General features: G+C 42.7%; 1 protein-coding gene across 3 annotated transcripts; it reads right to left on the reverse strand.

The window, feature by feature from the left end:
* Positions 1-2642: 2642 nt before the first annotated feature.
* On the reverse strand, positions 2643-11026 carry LOC121955257 (protein NLRC3-like). 3 transcript variants are annotated; one of them, XM_088089807.1, is made up of 12 exons: positions 10082-11025; positions 9893-10006; positions 9669-9803; positions 9405-9503; positions 9215-9322; positions 9048-9126; positions 8048-8276; positions 6164-7967; positions 5888-6061; positions 5412-5579; positions 5038-5228; positions 2643-3834 (listed from the first exon to the last, which is right to left on the reverse strand). In XM_088089807.1, the coding sequence occupies exons 1-12, from the start codon at positions 10210-10212 to the stop codon at positions 3767-3769; spliced, it is 3300 nt and encodes a 1099-aa protein (XP_087945933.1). In that variant the 5' UTR covers positions 10213-11025; the 3' UTR covers positions 2643-3766. The 3 variants fall into 3 exon arrangements, with proteins under 3 accessions (XP_087945933.1, XP_042359052.2, XP_087945934.1); XM_042503118.2 differs by lacking the exon at positions 2643-3834 and having other exon boundaries at positions 5090-5579; positions 10082-11026; XM_088089808.1 differs by lacking the exons at positions 2643-3834; positions 5038-5228; positions 5412-5579; positions 5888-6061 and having other exon boundaries at positions 6160-7967; positions 10082-11022.
* Between the last annotated feature and the right edge of the window lie 3341 nt (positions 11027-14367).

Below are 14367 nucleotides of genomic sequence, written 5' to 3' on the forward strand. Positions count from 1 at the left end.
TGGAGCTGTGGGGGCGGGGCTACCTGTTGCGACACACCTGAGAGTCAGCTCTGACGATAATCATCTCATTAATATGTCTAAAAATACTTTACCGACATGATAATACTTGTGTACTTTTACTGCTGATACTTTAACATCACGAAGCTGAGAGTACTTGTGCTCCGATTTTGTATGAAAAATACAGTCAGCAAACGATTAATTTCCTTAAGATATTTTTTTTTCCTTAGTTACTAAGTAACTGAGCAAAGTGATGTAATTTAGTATTATTATTATTTTTCAACCATGGGGAAATGTGCAGTGTTCCACAAATTGCAATAAATTAGTAGATTTTGAAAATATAATATAATAAAAATGTTAAGGAAAAAAAAGAAAAAAAATGATGTTAAAGAAAATCCTCAAAACTTTTTGCCAAGTTTTGTTTGCTTTCTCAAACAAAACTTTGTTAGTTTTTTGTTTCCTTTCTTTCTTTAAAAAGAAATTAAAAAAATATCTTGTGCCTTTTTACTAATTTCTTGCTTATTTTGGGTAATTTCTTCTTTGGTTGCTTATTGCTTTATTCTTTTTGTTTTAAGAAATCAAGAAAATTTGCTCAGCTTTCAAAGGGTTACACTTGTCACAAATTAAACACGATACAAACTACACATCTGTAAATTTCATGTTTATGACCTTTTACATTCAACATTTCAGGAAAATAAGACTCATATTTCATTTATTATTATTTTTTATTTATTAAAGTGGGCTTTTTTGTAATACTCATTTTGACCACAGGAGGCTGAAGCACCACCACTCAGCATCATGTTCTTCCAGAGGACTCTTCATTTGTGTCTGCGCTGTAAACACAGCATGCCTCTTATGTGTTTGCAGGTTGTGTAACTTGACTGTCACGTCTTTCTTTTGGCCCTGAATGCTTCATCTTCATACTTGGCGCTGATCTGAGTCAGTGCCACGGCTGGAGTACTGTGCACTGTCAGCAGGTCAGATGGAGGATTAACATTTTATGGCCTCATACGGAGAATTATTCAAATTCTGATATATGAGCACCCACATGTTACGTGCATGTTTAGAGTGAGGAGAGAAATGAAAAGTCCTCTGGAAGAACACGAATGCTAAAAAATGAAAAACGAGCCTCATTTTCCTCCTGATTTTTTTTTTCACCAGGTTTCACACACGGAAAGATTTTTTTTGTGATTTTTTTTTCTTCTCTTTTATTCTGCCCGGCGGTGTTTAACTCTCTCATTAGTACTGTAACAGGCTGAGAAAAACCTCCCAGGAAACCTGGATGACGTCTCACTGCTTCGTGATTGCGGGACGCTACAGTACTAATATTTCTGTGTTGTCTGCTAATAGTGTCCGAACAGCATCTTATTGGTATGGGTTATTGTAGTAATTTGTGTTTTGTAATTGATTCTCTCTTTTGTCTGGCCTCGGTTCAGCATTATTGTTTCACTCCTATTGTTATATGACCTCTTTAAGAAACCCTTCTTGCTTCTGCTTTGCCTTATTTGACAAAACATTGTAAACTCTGTTCGTAATGGTGCTGTATAAATAAAGTTATTATATGTTACGTGTGTATTCTGAAGTAATTTGTTTGAAGTCACAGATCGCTGTACCATGGCTTGAGCGATCCAATCATAATATGGTCTCTAGTTGCACTTAGCTTCACACTTCACACTGTTGCACTTTTTGTAAAGTTTTGTATTTTACTTGATTTTATGCATTCTGTGTATCTGATAAAGTGGCTGACAAATCCTCCATACACACTAAAGATACTCACAGAGTCCAACAAGCTGCTTTGACCAGTTCTCTTCACTTCATGAATTCTTCCCTTAGGCAACATTATTAGGAAACACTCCATAAACGTTCGTTGCTATGCAAACGTAGCAGATGAAACTTCTTTCAGGAATACTTCACATGTACTCTGAGTCACTCATTGAAAGTAAATGCCTGGATGAACTTGCAGCCTGGCCTGGAGAGACCCAAAGAGGAGGACTCAGAAAAGATTCACGGTCCAGATCAGCAATTTCACAAAATTAATAATTCTTTTGGGAAAGACCTGGGAAATGGAGCATCTTTCAAAGACTCAATGAAATGTCAGACTCCAGAGAACTGCGTATTTATGATCTGAACTGTTAACCCCTAACATGCCACATTTCACAGAAACCATCACTAGGTGACACACACACACACACACACACACACACACACACACACACACACACGATACAGACTTGCACTGATGGATGCATTTCATTCATGTGCCTCTTACACCTCAACTTTGTATTTGCTAATCCTCTTATTAAAATAAGGCTTATACCTATATCTTCAGTTTATCCATCTTTCACTGATTATTGAACAGAGTTGGAAAACAGTATTTTTGTTAACAGTGGGTGAATGTAACCAAGTGCATTTACTCAAGTACTGTCCTTCAGGGCAATTTTGAGGTACCTTTACTTGAGTATTTCTATTTTATACTTCTTTCTACCTCTACTTCATTACTTATCAGGTAGAGATAGCCCCCTTTATTGAACTACATTTATCTCACAGTTTTTGTTACGTTATAGATTTAAATTACTGATACACAATATCATCAATAAATAATGATGTATTATTATAGATGAAAAAAGTCACTAAAGAGAGCCAGCTGCAACAATAAAGGGAACAACCCATTTATCCATCAATAAGTTAAATACAATAATACCATTTATGCTATTCTGCGTAATGTGTACTCCATCTCTTGGTACTTAAAGTATATTTATCTAACACCACATAACCTGGCCGATTTTCACCCTGGTCAAGGGAAACAGCGGAGGGAAACAATGAAACTGAAAAACCCAGCTAATGAATGAGTCGTTTACTGTTTATATTTGTTTTGGAGCCACACCAAACTTGATGCGTGCCATTCGGCGGCGATGTACTTCGCCTTTACTCTGCCCAAAAGAAAGCGGTTCACGGAGCATGGCTGTAGCAGCTTGAATTCAATCAGTGCAAAACTCAGGAAGGGCCTTAACCCCGGCTCGTTCTGCTGCGCTGATTTATATCCTTACGAAACTGTCTATCGTAAATCTAGAAATCTTACCGAATTAAAATGCTGAACTTAGCCAGTGAGAAGTTACATTTCGCCTTACTTACTTTTAAAACACGGCAGCATGTTAGCAGTCATGTTAGCAGGTCATTTTTTCAAAACTAGAATCCTGCTGAACAAGAAAAATGTATTCAAATCAAGACATAATCAACACCTCTACATGAAGAATATATTGTACACTTTCTCACCTGCACGCAAAACATAACAAATCTTCCACTCCGTCTGCTTTCTCCACTGTTAAGAGCACTGGTTTTAGGCTAATTTGAGCTAATTTTAAAATGACTGTATTCACACTGTACCTGCATCATCTGCTATTTGGATTTCAGCCCATTTTGTTAAATTGTGTTGTATATTCTTAACATGTTTAACTATACTGTGTGCCGTTTTATCTTATTGTAGTTTGTCGTACTCAGTCTATCTATTGTATCTTCACACTGTATTTTAAAAAAAAGTTTTATTTTAGGATGTCTTAACATCAGGCAAGGGGCTACAGATGAAAACTATATCCCCAGCTAACTCGGTTGCATCTACATTGGTAGATTTGCATGTACATTGTCTCTTCTTAAATAAATAAATTACAAATAAATTACAAATTCCTCGATCTCCCGGTAAAAGTGACCAATCAAACCATTCCACACATCAGCTGCTCCCAGTAGTCACACCTGGATGATCACGTCCTCTTTTTCACGTCGTTGTTTTCAGACAGTTTGGGGTATCCGTCAGCTGTTTGTGTTCAGTGTGTTCACAGATATCTGAAGGACAGAAAAAGACACAACACAGCAGCAGTTCATTAGCTAACACAGCTGTAGGCTGAAAAAAACACTGATTTATACAACAGCTGGCTCCGACCGAGCGATTTGATTGGTCGAGGCGCTCCCTGAGCGCTGATGTACAGTATAACATCAGTTAAATAGTGACTGAGTGACAGTGGGATCTGTTTATAACACGGTGTGAGCACACGTTTAAACGGCCAGCTGCCCAGGAGGAGCAGCTGTGACGGGTGTCGGTAAACGTTGGTTCACTGGGAGTAAACCAGCTGTTACAGATGTTACAGTGATGTGCGGTGAGACAGGGACATGCTCATCTGCCACCGTCCACAGCCTGAGACACACACACACACACACACACACACACACACACACACACACACACACACACACGTGTCTGATCCGGGACCGGAGGTGACGGAGGTCACGGCAGAGACGAACCGTCTGATCAAACTAACTGGTGTGAATCTCAAAGTGTCCGTTAACAGACTCTGATTTCACTGAAAACACGGAGATAAATGTCGGTGACGCTCAGCAGACCGAGCTAACGCAGGTTAGCCGGCGGCCTGCGGGGAAATGGTTATGTGTTGCTCGGCAACAGCTGTCGTGTCCAGCGGTTGAGGAACTATTTGTGTCGGCGGAGCCAAAAAAAATCGTTAAATAAAGAAATAAATCATAGTAATCATAATCAATAATCAAGTTAACAGTTGTCTCTTGTTAATATTAACAAATAAAAGACGAGTGTAGACCTGTTTTGTAAAAGCAATATCAAACTGGAGGTCGTGTGTTGTTGTGTCTCATCACAGCTGTGATTCGGTTAAAGGTGGCCTCGTGCCGAAGATAATCACAGCCGTGATGACATACGAGCACAACATCAATCCCTCTCGTGTGATATTGCTTAAATATTGATTATTTCTATTAAGTTTTAGATTCTATAACACTCCTTTGGATGATCCACCTGCAGATAGTATATAACATTTCAACAGCTTATTAGTTGAGATTAAACAATTCATATTCATATAAAGGTTGAGTAAATTGTTGAAGTTCATCTGAAGGCCAACTATCCAAATAAAGTGTTTTTATAGATTCTTATTTAAAGATCACAAAAAGATTGTCATGTGAATGGTGTACATGTCACAATTCTAGACTTTTGATTGCTTTCCTGAACCTAACTGAATCTGTACTTACAGTACTGTAGACCAGGTATCAGTGTCTCCAACATGGTCCACCCTGAAAGTACAAATACAGTCAGACCAGCATATTCTCTTTGACTTAAGAAACAAAAATACTTACAAGAATATTTGCATTTTCTAACCACTGTTTGGTTCAGACCATGGTCCAGTGGAGGTTTCACACCTGTCAATTTGGCTGGGATCAAACTGAAAAGTTAGAAAATCCAGACCAAACAACATAGGTGTGAAAGCACCCTTAAAAAGCATAAATGATGGATGAGAGAAAAATAACAGCATGCATGAGTGATTTCTATCCAACACGCCACAGTATTCCTCAGTTTGTAAGTGTAATAGAGAAACAATGTTTGAGCTCTTGCTTTCAGTCCATACCTGAGAGTCTCCAGTCGCCAATGTGGATCTTCAAGTTCAGTCGACAGCAGCTTCACTCCTGAGTCCCCTAAAAAGTTGTGCCTCAGGTCCAGCTCTCTCAGGTGGGATGGGTTGGAGCCCAGAGCTGAGGCCAGAGCAGTAGTGTCTGTGATAAGACAGCCTGATAGACTGAAATTTAAAAATGGTTGATTTAGTTACTCAAAAGAGTAATACAGGAAAATGCAGAGCTAATCTAGTGAGGCGCTGACTTGCAGACATACATCAAAAAGAGAATGGAAAAAAACCCACAACTTTCTAACACATTTATTTCAGCTAATAAAGATAATTCAGACTCAGGAGTGTCCTGCTTCTCCATTCTGTTTTTCTTCTTCTCCATATTTCAGTTACTTATGGGAAATGTCAAGCCTTGTCATTGACACTAAACTGACTTTACAGCAACATTTTAATGATTAAATGATATACAGCTGCATCCTGACCTGAGAGTTTCCAGTCTACAATGAGGACTCTCCAGTCCAACCGCGAGCAGCTTCACTCCTGAATCCTGCAGGTCGTTGTTACTCAGGTCCAGGTGTCTCAGACTGGAGGACTGAGAGCTGAGAACTGAGGACAGAGCTTCACAGCTTCGCCATGACAGGTTACAACCACTTAGCCTGAACACCGTTTAGAAATAAGCAGAAACAAAATGTTTTAGTTGATATAAGCTTTTGAACCTATTTTTAATTATTAATTCTTCCAGTGATTCATCCACTCACAGAGCTTTGTTGGAGGCTTTGACCACTGGCAGCAGCCTCAGAAGAGCCTCCTCTGAAGCAGAGTATTTCTTCAGGTCGAACACGTCCAGATCTTCTTCTGATGACAGTAAGATGAAGACCAGAGCTGACCACTGAGCAGGAGACAGTTTATCTGTGGACAGACGTCCTGATCTCAGGTAAGTCTGGATCTCCTCCACCAGAGAACGATCATTCAGTTCATTCAGACAGTGGAACAGGTTGATGCTTCGCTCTGCAGACAGATCCTCGTTAATCTTCCTCTTGATGTACTTGGCTGTTTTCTGATTGGTCTCCGAACTACTTCCTGTCTGTGTTATCAGACCTTGTAGGTGTGTCTGATTGATTTGCAGGGACAGACCCAGGAGGAAGCGGAGGAACAAGTCCAGGTGTCCATTTGGACTCTGTAAGGCCTTGTCCACAGCACTCTGGTGGAGATGTGTTAGTTCAGGTTTGACTCTTAAGACTTTAGGCAGCCGGATGATTCTTTGTTGTTCTTCCATCAGATTGACTCCAGAGTTGATGAAGGTCAGATGGACATGAAGAGCAGCCAGAAACTCCTGAACACTCAGATGGACGAAGCAGAAGACCTTGTCCTGGTACAGTCCTCTCTCCTCTTTAAAGACCTGTGTGAACACTCCTGAGTACACTGAGGCTGCTCTGATATCGATGCCACACTCTGTCAGGTCGGACTCGTAGAAGATCAGGTTTCCTTTCTGCAGCTGCTCAAAAGCCAGTTTTCCCAGAGACTCCATCATCTTCCTGCTCTCTGGACTCCAGTGTGGATCTGTCTCAGTACTTTTATGATACTTGATGTTCTTCAGTTTGGTCTGAACCACCAGGAAGTGGATGTACATCTCAGTCAGGGTCTCGGGCAGCTGTCCTCCCTCTCTGGTCTTCAACACGTCCTCCAGGACTGTAGCAGTGATCCAGCAGAAGACTGGGATGTGGCACATGATGTGGAGGCTTCGGGAAGTCTTGATGTGGGAGATGATCCTGCCGGCCTGCTCCTCGTCTCTGACCCTCCTCCTGAAGTACTCCTCCTTCTGTGGGTCGGTGAACCCTCTGACCTCTGTCACCATGTCAACGCACTCAGGAGGGATCTGACTGGCTGCTGCAGGTCGTGTGGTTATCCAGAGGCGAGCGGAGGGAAGCAGTTTCCCCCTGATGAGGTTTGTCAGCAGCACATCCACTGAGGTGGACTCTGAGACGTCGGTCAGGATCTCGTTGTTGTGGAAGTCCAGAGGAAGTCGACACTCATCCAGACCGTCAAAGATGAAGACGACCTGGAAGTCTTCAAACCTGCAGATTCCTGCTTCTTTGGTTTCAGTAAAGAAGTGATGAACAAGCTCCACCAAGCTGTACTTTTTCTCTTTCAGCACATTCAGCTCTCTGAACGTGAATGGAAACGTGAACTGGATGTCCCGGTTGGCTTTGTCTTCAGCCCAGTCCAGAGTGAACTTCTGTGTTAGGACCGTTTTCCCGATGCCAGCCACTCCCTTTGTCATCACTGTTCTGATCGGTGCGTCTCGTCCAGGTGAGCCTTCAAAGACGTCTTCTTGTCTGATGGTTGTTTCTGGTCTGACTGGTTTCCTGGATGCTGCTTCAATCTGTCTGACCTCATGTTCATCATTGAGCTCTGCAGTCCCTCCCTCTGTGATGTAGAGCTCTGTGTAGATCTGATTCAGGAGGGTCGGGGTTCCTGCTTTAGCGATGCCCTCAAACACACACTGGAACTTCTTCTTCAGGTTAGATTTAAGTTTATGTTGGCACACTGCAGCAACAGTTCCTGAAATGAATAAATAATAAGCAACATTAATGAAAGGGTTGTTTCTCCATTTCATGTTAAATCTGTTAACATCATCTTACGTCTCTGCAGACGGTCCGCCAGCTCCTCCTGCTTCATTCTCCTCAGGAAGTTCAGGGTGATCTTCAGAAATGCCTCTCTGCTGCTCCTCCTCTGCTCTTCATCCTCATCGCCCAACACCTCATCATCCTCAGTTTGACTCTCTAAGCATTCTTTATAATCTGAGCTCAGAAATTTCTGGACCTTCTTCAGCTCTTTCTTCACAAAACTGACAATGTGTTGCTCAAGCAGCTGGAACAGAGGAATGAAAATATAATTAAGTTTAGACTCTAAGTCCTTACCAAAGGGAGCTCTTTGTTTTATTTCCATTTCAAAACCTATAACCCCTAATGTCATTGATGTCACAGCATCGAGTACACGACTTACTGTTCTTCCTGGGAATCCCCATTGGAAGCAAGTTGTAAGCAAGATGGGACATCTTTAAAAATGATTGGCTGTTAGAATATCTCTTGAATACTGTGGTCTAGAAACCTGCCATGAGTTGCCTCTGCATTGTTATTGTCGTAGCCTTCCAACAGGAAGCGCCTCTGGTGCAATAATATCTCTTTCAGAAGCTTTGTAATCCAGCATTGTGCAGCAATGTTTTTAGAGACTTTCTAAAACTAATAAACAAATCATGTTTTCTGTGCTTTTTTTTTTATCAGTTTTTCTGTGTTGAAAGGGCTTGTTGTTGTCGTCAGTCATTTGTGAAGCCTAGTCAGCGCATGATGCATTGGGTCAAGTCTGTTGACGAATCAGGACATTCACCCTGTGGAGGCTGCATTGACTGCAGCTGCCTCCACAGGGTGAATGTCCTGATTCGTCAACAGACTTGACCCAATGCATCATTTTAGCCTGTATGTAAATGTATATTTGTATGTACACCATTATCCATAAAAGTCTGCTGTATTTTTGGAGAGGGCTCAAATCTGGAGAGGTAAATCAAGGTAAATACCTCCTGTTACAGGTGAATAGTGCGAAGCTATACAGGTCATGGTCTAAGTTATCTGTACATTCACTCACCTGAAAAATGGAGTCCAGGTCTGGTTGAGGCACATGGACACTTTGACTGCTGGGAACTTCTGAGCTCTGCTGATGAACTCTGTGAAGAAAAAGTGTCGTCTTAATAAATCCTAAAGGCAAAGGTGATTCCATGTTATGTTCCAGAGACCTTACAAATAAAGACTTACACACAGAGAGGCGTTCTTCTCTTCACCATCCTATAATTTTCTCGAAATGGGTTATTCTTCATGGACACACATTTGGGTGCCGCACGTTCTGCTCCCTGCTGGTCAATACTGATAAAAACAAAGTAGGACTGATATATGCGCATAATGCTTCATAAGACATGAGAGAAAAATGTTTGTTGAAAAACTTTACTTTTGGCCAGATTTGAAAAACCGAGGGAAAGAACGAGGGGCTTCACTCTTCTTGGACACATCGCTCAGCGCAGGATATTCTGCTCTCTGCAGCGTAAACCTGATATGACAAAATGATTGAGAGGTAAATCAGAATTAAACAGCAGGATTTTGAGTTATTAGTTCAAATTTCCCTCAAAGATGAAAAAATTGTTGAAAACAAACATCAACATACAGAGCAGATTTTTTTTAAAATGCAGACAGCGCAGTGAAACAAGATATTTACTGAGTCTCTGAAGGAAGTTTTCTTCTGAAATAAAGAGGAGGACTTATGGACTTTGTATTCTCAACAGGTACATAGCTGTGTCCAGGTTCAGTAGCGTCTGGTCTCTCATGTTGGATCCTGGTAGAATCACAACCCCTGATACATTCACAGGTACATCAGAATACTGTTAAAAACTATGTCGAATTTTAAATGATTTTATACTGATAACAATCTGAGATAAATACTTTTGATCGGAGGGGTGTCCATCTTTAAAGCACAGAGGTTCTTTTTTAGAATTGTCTCTCTTTAAGGACACACAACTGGGTCCAGGTCCAGGTCCAGGTCCAGGAGAGTCTGGTCTGTGAAACACACACAGAGTGTGAATACTGATGGTGGAGTGGTTTGTAAGTGGTGGACAGAGACAGTGGTCTCACCTGTGAGCTTTGGTCTGGCTGTCCTGTCCCCCACACAGAGTGGTTTTAGAGGGACGGACTCTGTCCCCTGTGTCCTCAGCCTGATTCATAACAGAGTCCACACCTTCACACAACAACATGCAGTCAGCCATTACAAGAAGCTCTACGGCAGGACTCAGCAGCTCTCAGTCCTCTCAGCAACACGACACAAATACTTTAAATACTCAGAACCTGTAATCCTCCCCTGTCTTTGTTTTACTGATAGATAATTCACAAACACGTTATTTGATACAACCCCAAAATATGTAAAAGAATCCTTGAAATAAATAATTGGGTGCCACAACACCTTTGAGAGTGGAAAATGCTTTGTTTATATGTTGTAATCCCCAAACTTAGTAAAGCTGGTCCAAAATGTACTTTTTTGTCACCAAAATGTAATTTATTCATGTTCCTATCATGTCATCCGTCTGGTCTTCTTGTTCTGATGTAACACTAAATCTCCTTCCTGTCATCAATAAAGTTTGACCTGATCTTAATATTTGCATATTTTGTCAGTTTTAATAAAGAAAAAATGCTGGAGTGGTTCATATGCTTGAAAACTTGAATTTACCTAGTCACAACAACTTTGAAAATTACTTCATAAAAAATGATTTATTCAAAATTTTGACTATAGCATTATTTCCATGTGGTGTGCTTGTTAGATCACTGGACTCCACCGATGATTTGTTCATCTTTAAACTGGACAAATACAAACATCTTTAAATTTAGCCCACTTAAAAATGGTGTCTGTTGCCTCCGTTGATCTTCAGACAGATGAAAGCCAAATGAGCGTATTTTACCACTACCCTCTGCATTTATTTTTTTACACCCTCTCGTGAAGACTGCCCAATCAATCAGCACTGGGAACTGTGGCATGTGACTCTGCAGGTCACCGAGCCAACAAAGGAAGAATCTTTCCATTCTTCTGTCGCTCTCGGAAAACGCAGCGAGGTAGGAGGACCGTAGGATTGTGCAGCCAGAGCTACTGCACCCTCACCTGCTCTCTCACCTCTGTGTTACCGCAGCAGCAGGAAGACTGATACACCTGAGGCCTGCTCAGCGCCCGCGGTGGACGTAAATGGCAGATACTCTCCTGGTAATCCTTGCAAGCAAAAAGCAAATGAGAGCCAAGCTGCAAAGTTTGTAAGGACACAGAAAGCAACGAGATCAGGCTGACCTGCAGCACTGTAACGCAGCACAACATCACAAAGTAGGTGTGTTTGTCTCTCCTATAGGAGAGACAAACACACCTACTTTTAAACATTATGAAACACTCGGATATCAACAGTTTTTTGAACATGAACCAATATGGCAATATTCAGCTTTTGAAGAAGAAGGTCAGAGGAAAGAGGGGGGCTGAGTCCACCTGGCAAACAAATCCATCACTGCTACAAGCAGCTCCAGCAGTTTCACTTTTAGATTTTTTGACGTGATAAATGACGTTAGTCAAAGTGTTCACAGCTACATTTAAACGGGACATTCATGGAATATTCCTGAAAATTGGCAATATAAATATCTTAGAAGGAATACTGTCTGCTTTGGGATAAGGACAAAAAAACCCAAACATGTTAATATGCACCGTGGCCAGTTTCGATCGTGCTGTCTGACCAGTTCTGATGTTCCCTACATTTTTTACTGATGATGTGAACTCAAATAAAATCTAGATGCTGTTGACTGTACACAAGAGTCATCATCAGCCATACCTACTGTCAATCATTTATAAATCATTGCAATTAAACTCAGATAGATAATCTTCTCCACATTTACACCTTTCAGGATCAAACATTTATTTAGAATCATCCATCAGCACAGAGAAACTTTCTCCTGTGCAGTTACAAACAGGAGAAATCAATTATATCGTTATTATACGATCAAACATTCCCACTTTCCTCTGGTCTGATTCTCACCTGCTGAACGACTTCAGGTCGACTCAGAAACTTTCCAGCTTCATGTGTGGAGGAAACAGAAGAAGCTGCTCGTTTCTTCCTCCTCAGTTTAACATCAGTCTGAGGACGCCGTCTCTCCCTCACAACTTCACCGTCCAGGTCTGAAAAAACCGTCAGACTGACGTTAAAACCAGTCCAACCAGTGACAGCTGCCAGCCAATCGCAGTGTTTTTTTATTTCTTCATTCCTCTCTCCGACCCGCCTAAGATGATTATTTAATTAATGTTTGTATTCATCACCTGTATTTCACCGAAACTGTGTCACACCTGTCCTGTAAAACACCAAATCTCAGACACCCAGTCCTCCACTGATCAGATGGACTTCCTTCATCTGTCCACTAGATGGTGCTGACTACCCAGCGAGCAATTTTTGGTTTTAAAAACGTCCTGAGAACGGTACAACGCAACCAAAGCCATGTTTTAGAAATGTTTTCAGCAATTAGGTTTCTTTTAGTTCCCAGAATGTTCCTTTTAAAGTTTGGGTAACATTCTCTATAAACATTTAAAAATGTTATTTTAATGTTATCCGCTACATCACATTGTTATTTAAAAAAAAAAAGTTGTGTAATCTCAGTCCTCAGCAACATGTTCTGAATGTTGCTTTGAAAACGTTCTTCCATTGTTCTCATGTAACGTTGTGGGAACATTTTATAAAGAACATGATCTGTCACCTCTCAACGTCACCAAAACATCCTCAGAGTGTTGCAGCTCAAACGCTACGTCTTTCTTAACCTTAAAGGAACATTATTAGAAATGATAAACATCCCTAAAACGTTACATTAAGATTAAAATGTTTTCTTTAAAACATTATTACAACTTGTAGGTAACATTAGCCAATGTTGTGGGAACGTTCCCTGATAGCTGGATAACAATCTTACGCACCTGAACCTGTCAAATAACCAAAAACATCAAATGACAAATAATCAGATGAGAAAGTGAAAACTGTCAGATCTCAATATCTACTGCTGTCACACACACACACACACACACACACACACACACACACACTCACACACACACACACACACACACACACTCACACACACACACACACACACACACACACACACACACACACACACACACACACACACACACACACACACACACACACACACACACACACACACACTCACACACACACGCACACACTCACACACACACACAAACGCACACACACACACACACACACACACACACACACACACACACACACACACACACTCACAGTGTGAGGGACAGTGTGGGGGGAGAGGTGGGGGGGACAGTGTGGGGGGACATTGTGGGGGGGCAGTGTGAGGGACAGTGTGGGGGACAGTGTGGGGACAGTGTGGGGGACATTGTGGGGGGCAGTGTGAGGGACAGTGTGGGGGACAGTGTGGGGGACAGTGTGAGGGACAGTGTGGGGGGCAGTGTGAGGGACAGTGTGGGGGACAGTGTGAGGGAGAGTGTGGGGGGACAGTGTGAGGGACAGTGTGAGGGACAGTGTGAGGGACAGTGTGGGGGACAGTGTGAGGGACAGTATGAGGGACAGTGTGGGGGGCAGTGTGAGGGACAGTGTGGGGGGACAGTGTGGGGGACAGTGTGAGGGACAGTGTGGGGGACAGTGTGAGGGACAGTGTGAGGGACAGTGTGGGGGGACAGTGTGAGGGACAGTATGAGGGACAGTGTGAGGGACAGTATGAGGGACAGTGTGCAGTGTGAGGGACAGTGTGGGGGACAGTGTGAGGGACAGTGTGGGGGGCAGTGTGGGGGGACAGTGTGAGGGACAGTGTGGGGGACAGTATGGGGGACAGTGTGGGGGACAGTGTGGGGGGCAGTGTGGGGGACAGTGGGAGGGAGAGTGTGGGGGGCAGTATAAAGGGACAGTGTGAGGGACAGTGTGAGGGACAGTGTGGGGGCAGTGTGAGGGACAGTGTGGGGGACAGTGTGAGGGACAGTGTGGGGGCAGTGTGAGGGACAGTGTGGGGGACAGTGTGAGGGACAGTGTGGGGGACAGTGTGAGGGACAGTGTGCAGTGTGAGGGACAGTGTGGGGGGCAGTGTGAGGGACAGTGTGGGGGGACAGTGTGAGGGACAGTGTGCAGTGTGAGGGAGAGGGTGGGGGGGAGTGTGAGGGACAGTGTGAGGGACAGTGTGCAGTGTGAGGGACAGTGTGAGGGACAGTGTGAGGGACAGTGTGCAGTGTGAGGGAGAGTGTGAGGGACAGTGTGGGGGGACAGTGTGAGGGACAGTGTGAGGGACAGTGTGGGGGGGACAGTGTGAGGGACAGTGTGGGGGGAGAGGGTGAGGGGCAGTGTGGGGGGCAGTGTGAGGGACAGTGT

Source organism: Plectropomus leopardus, chromosome 16 (genome assembly GCF_026936395.1).
Source record: "Plectropomus leopardus strain MGB_pleo_1.0 chromosome 16, ASM2693639v1, whole genome shotgun sequence".
NCBI classification, from domain to species: domain Eukaryota; kingdom Metazoa; phylum Chordata; class Actinopteri; order Perciformes; family Serranidae; genus Plectropomus; species Plectropomus leopardus.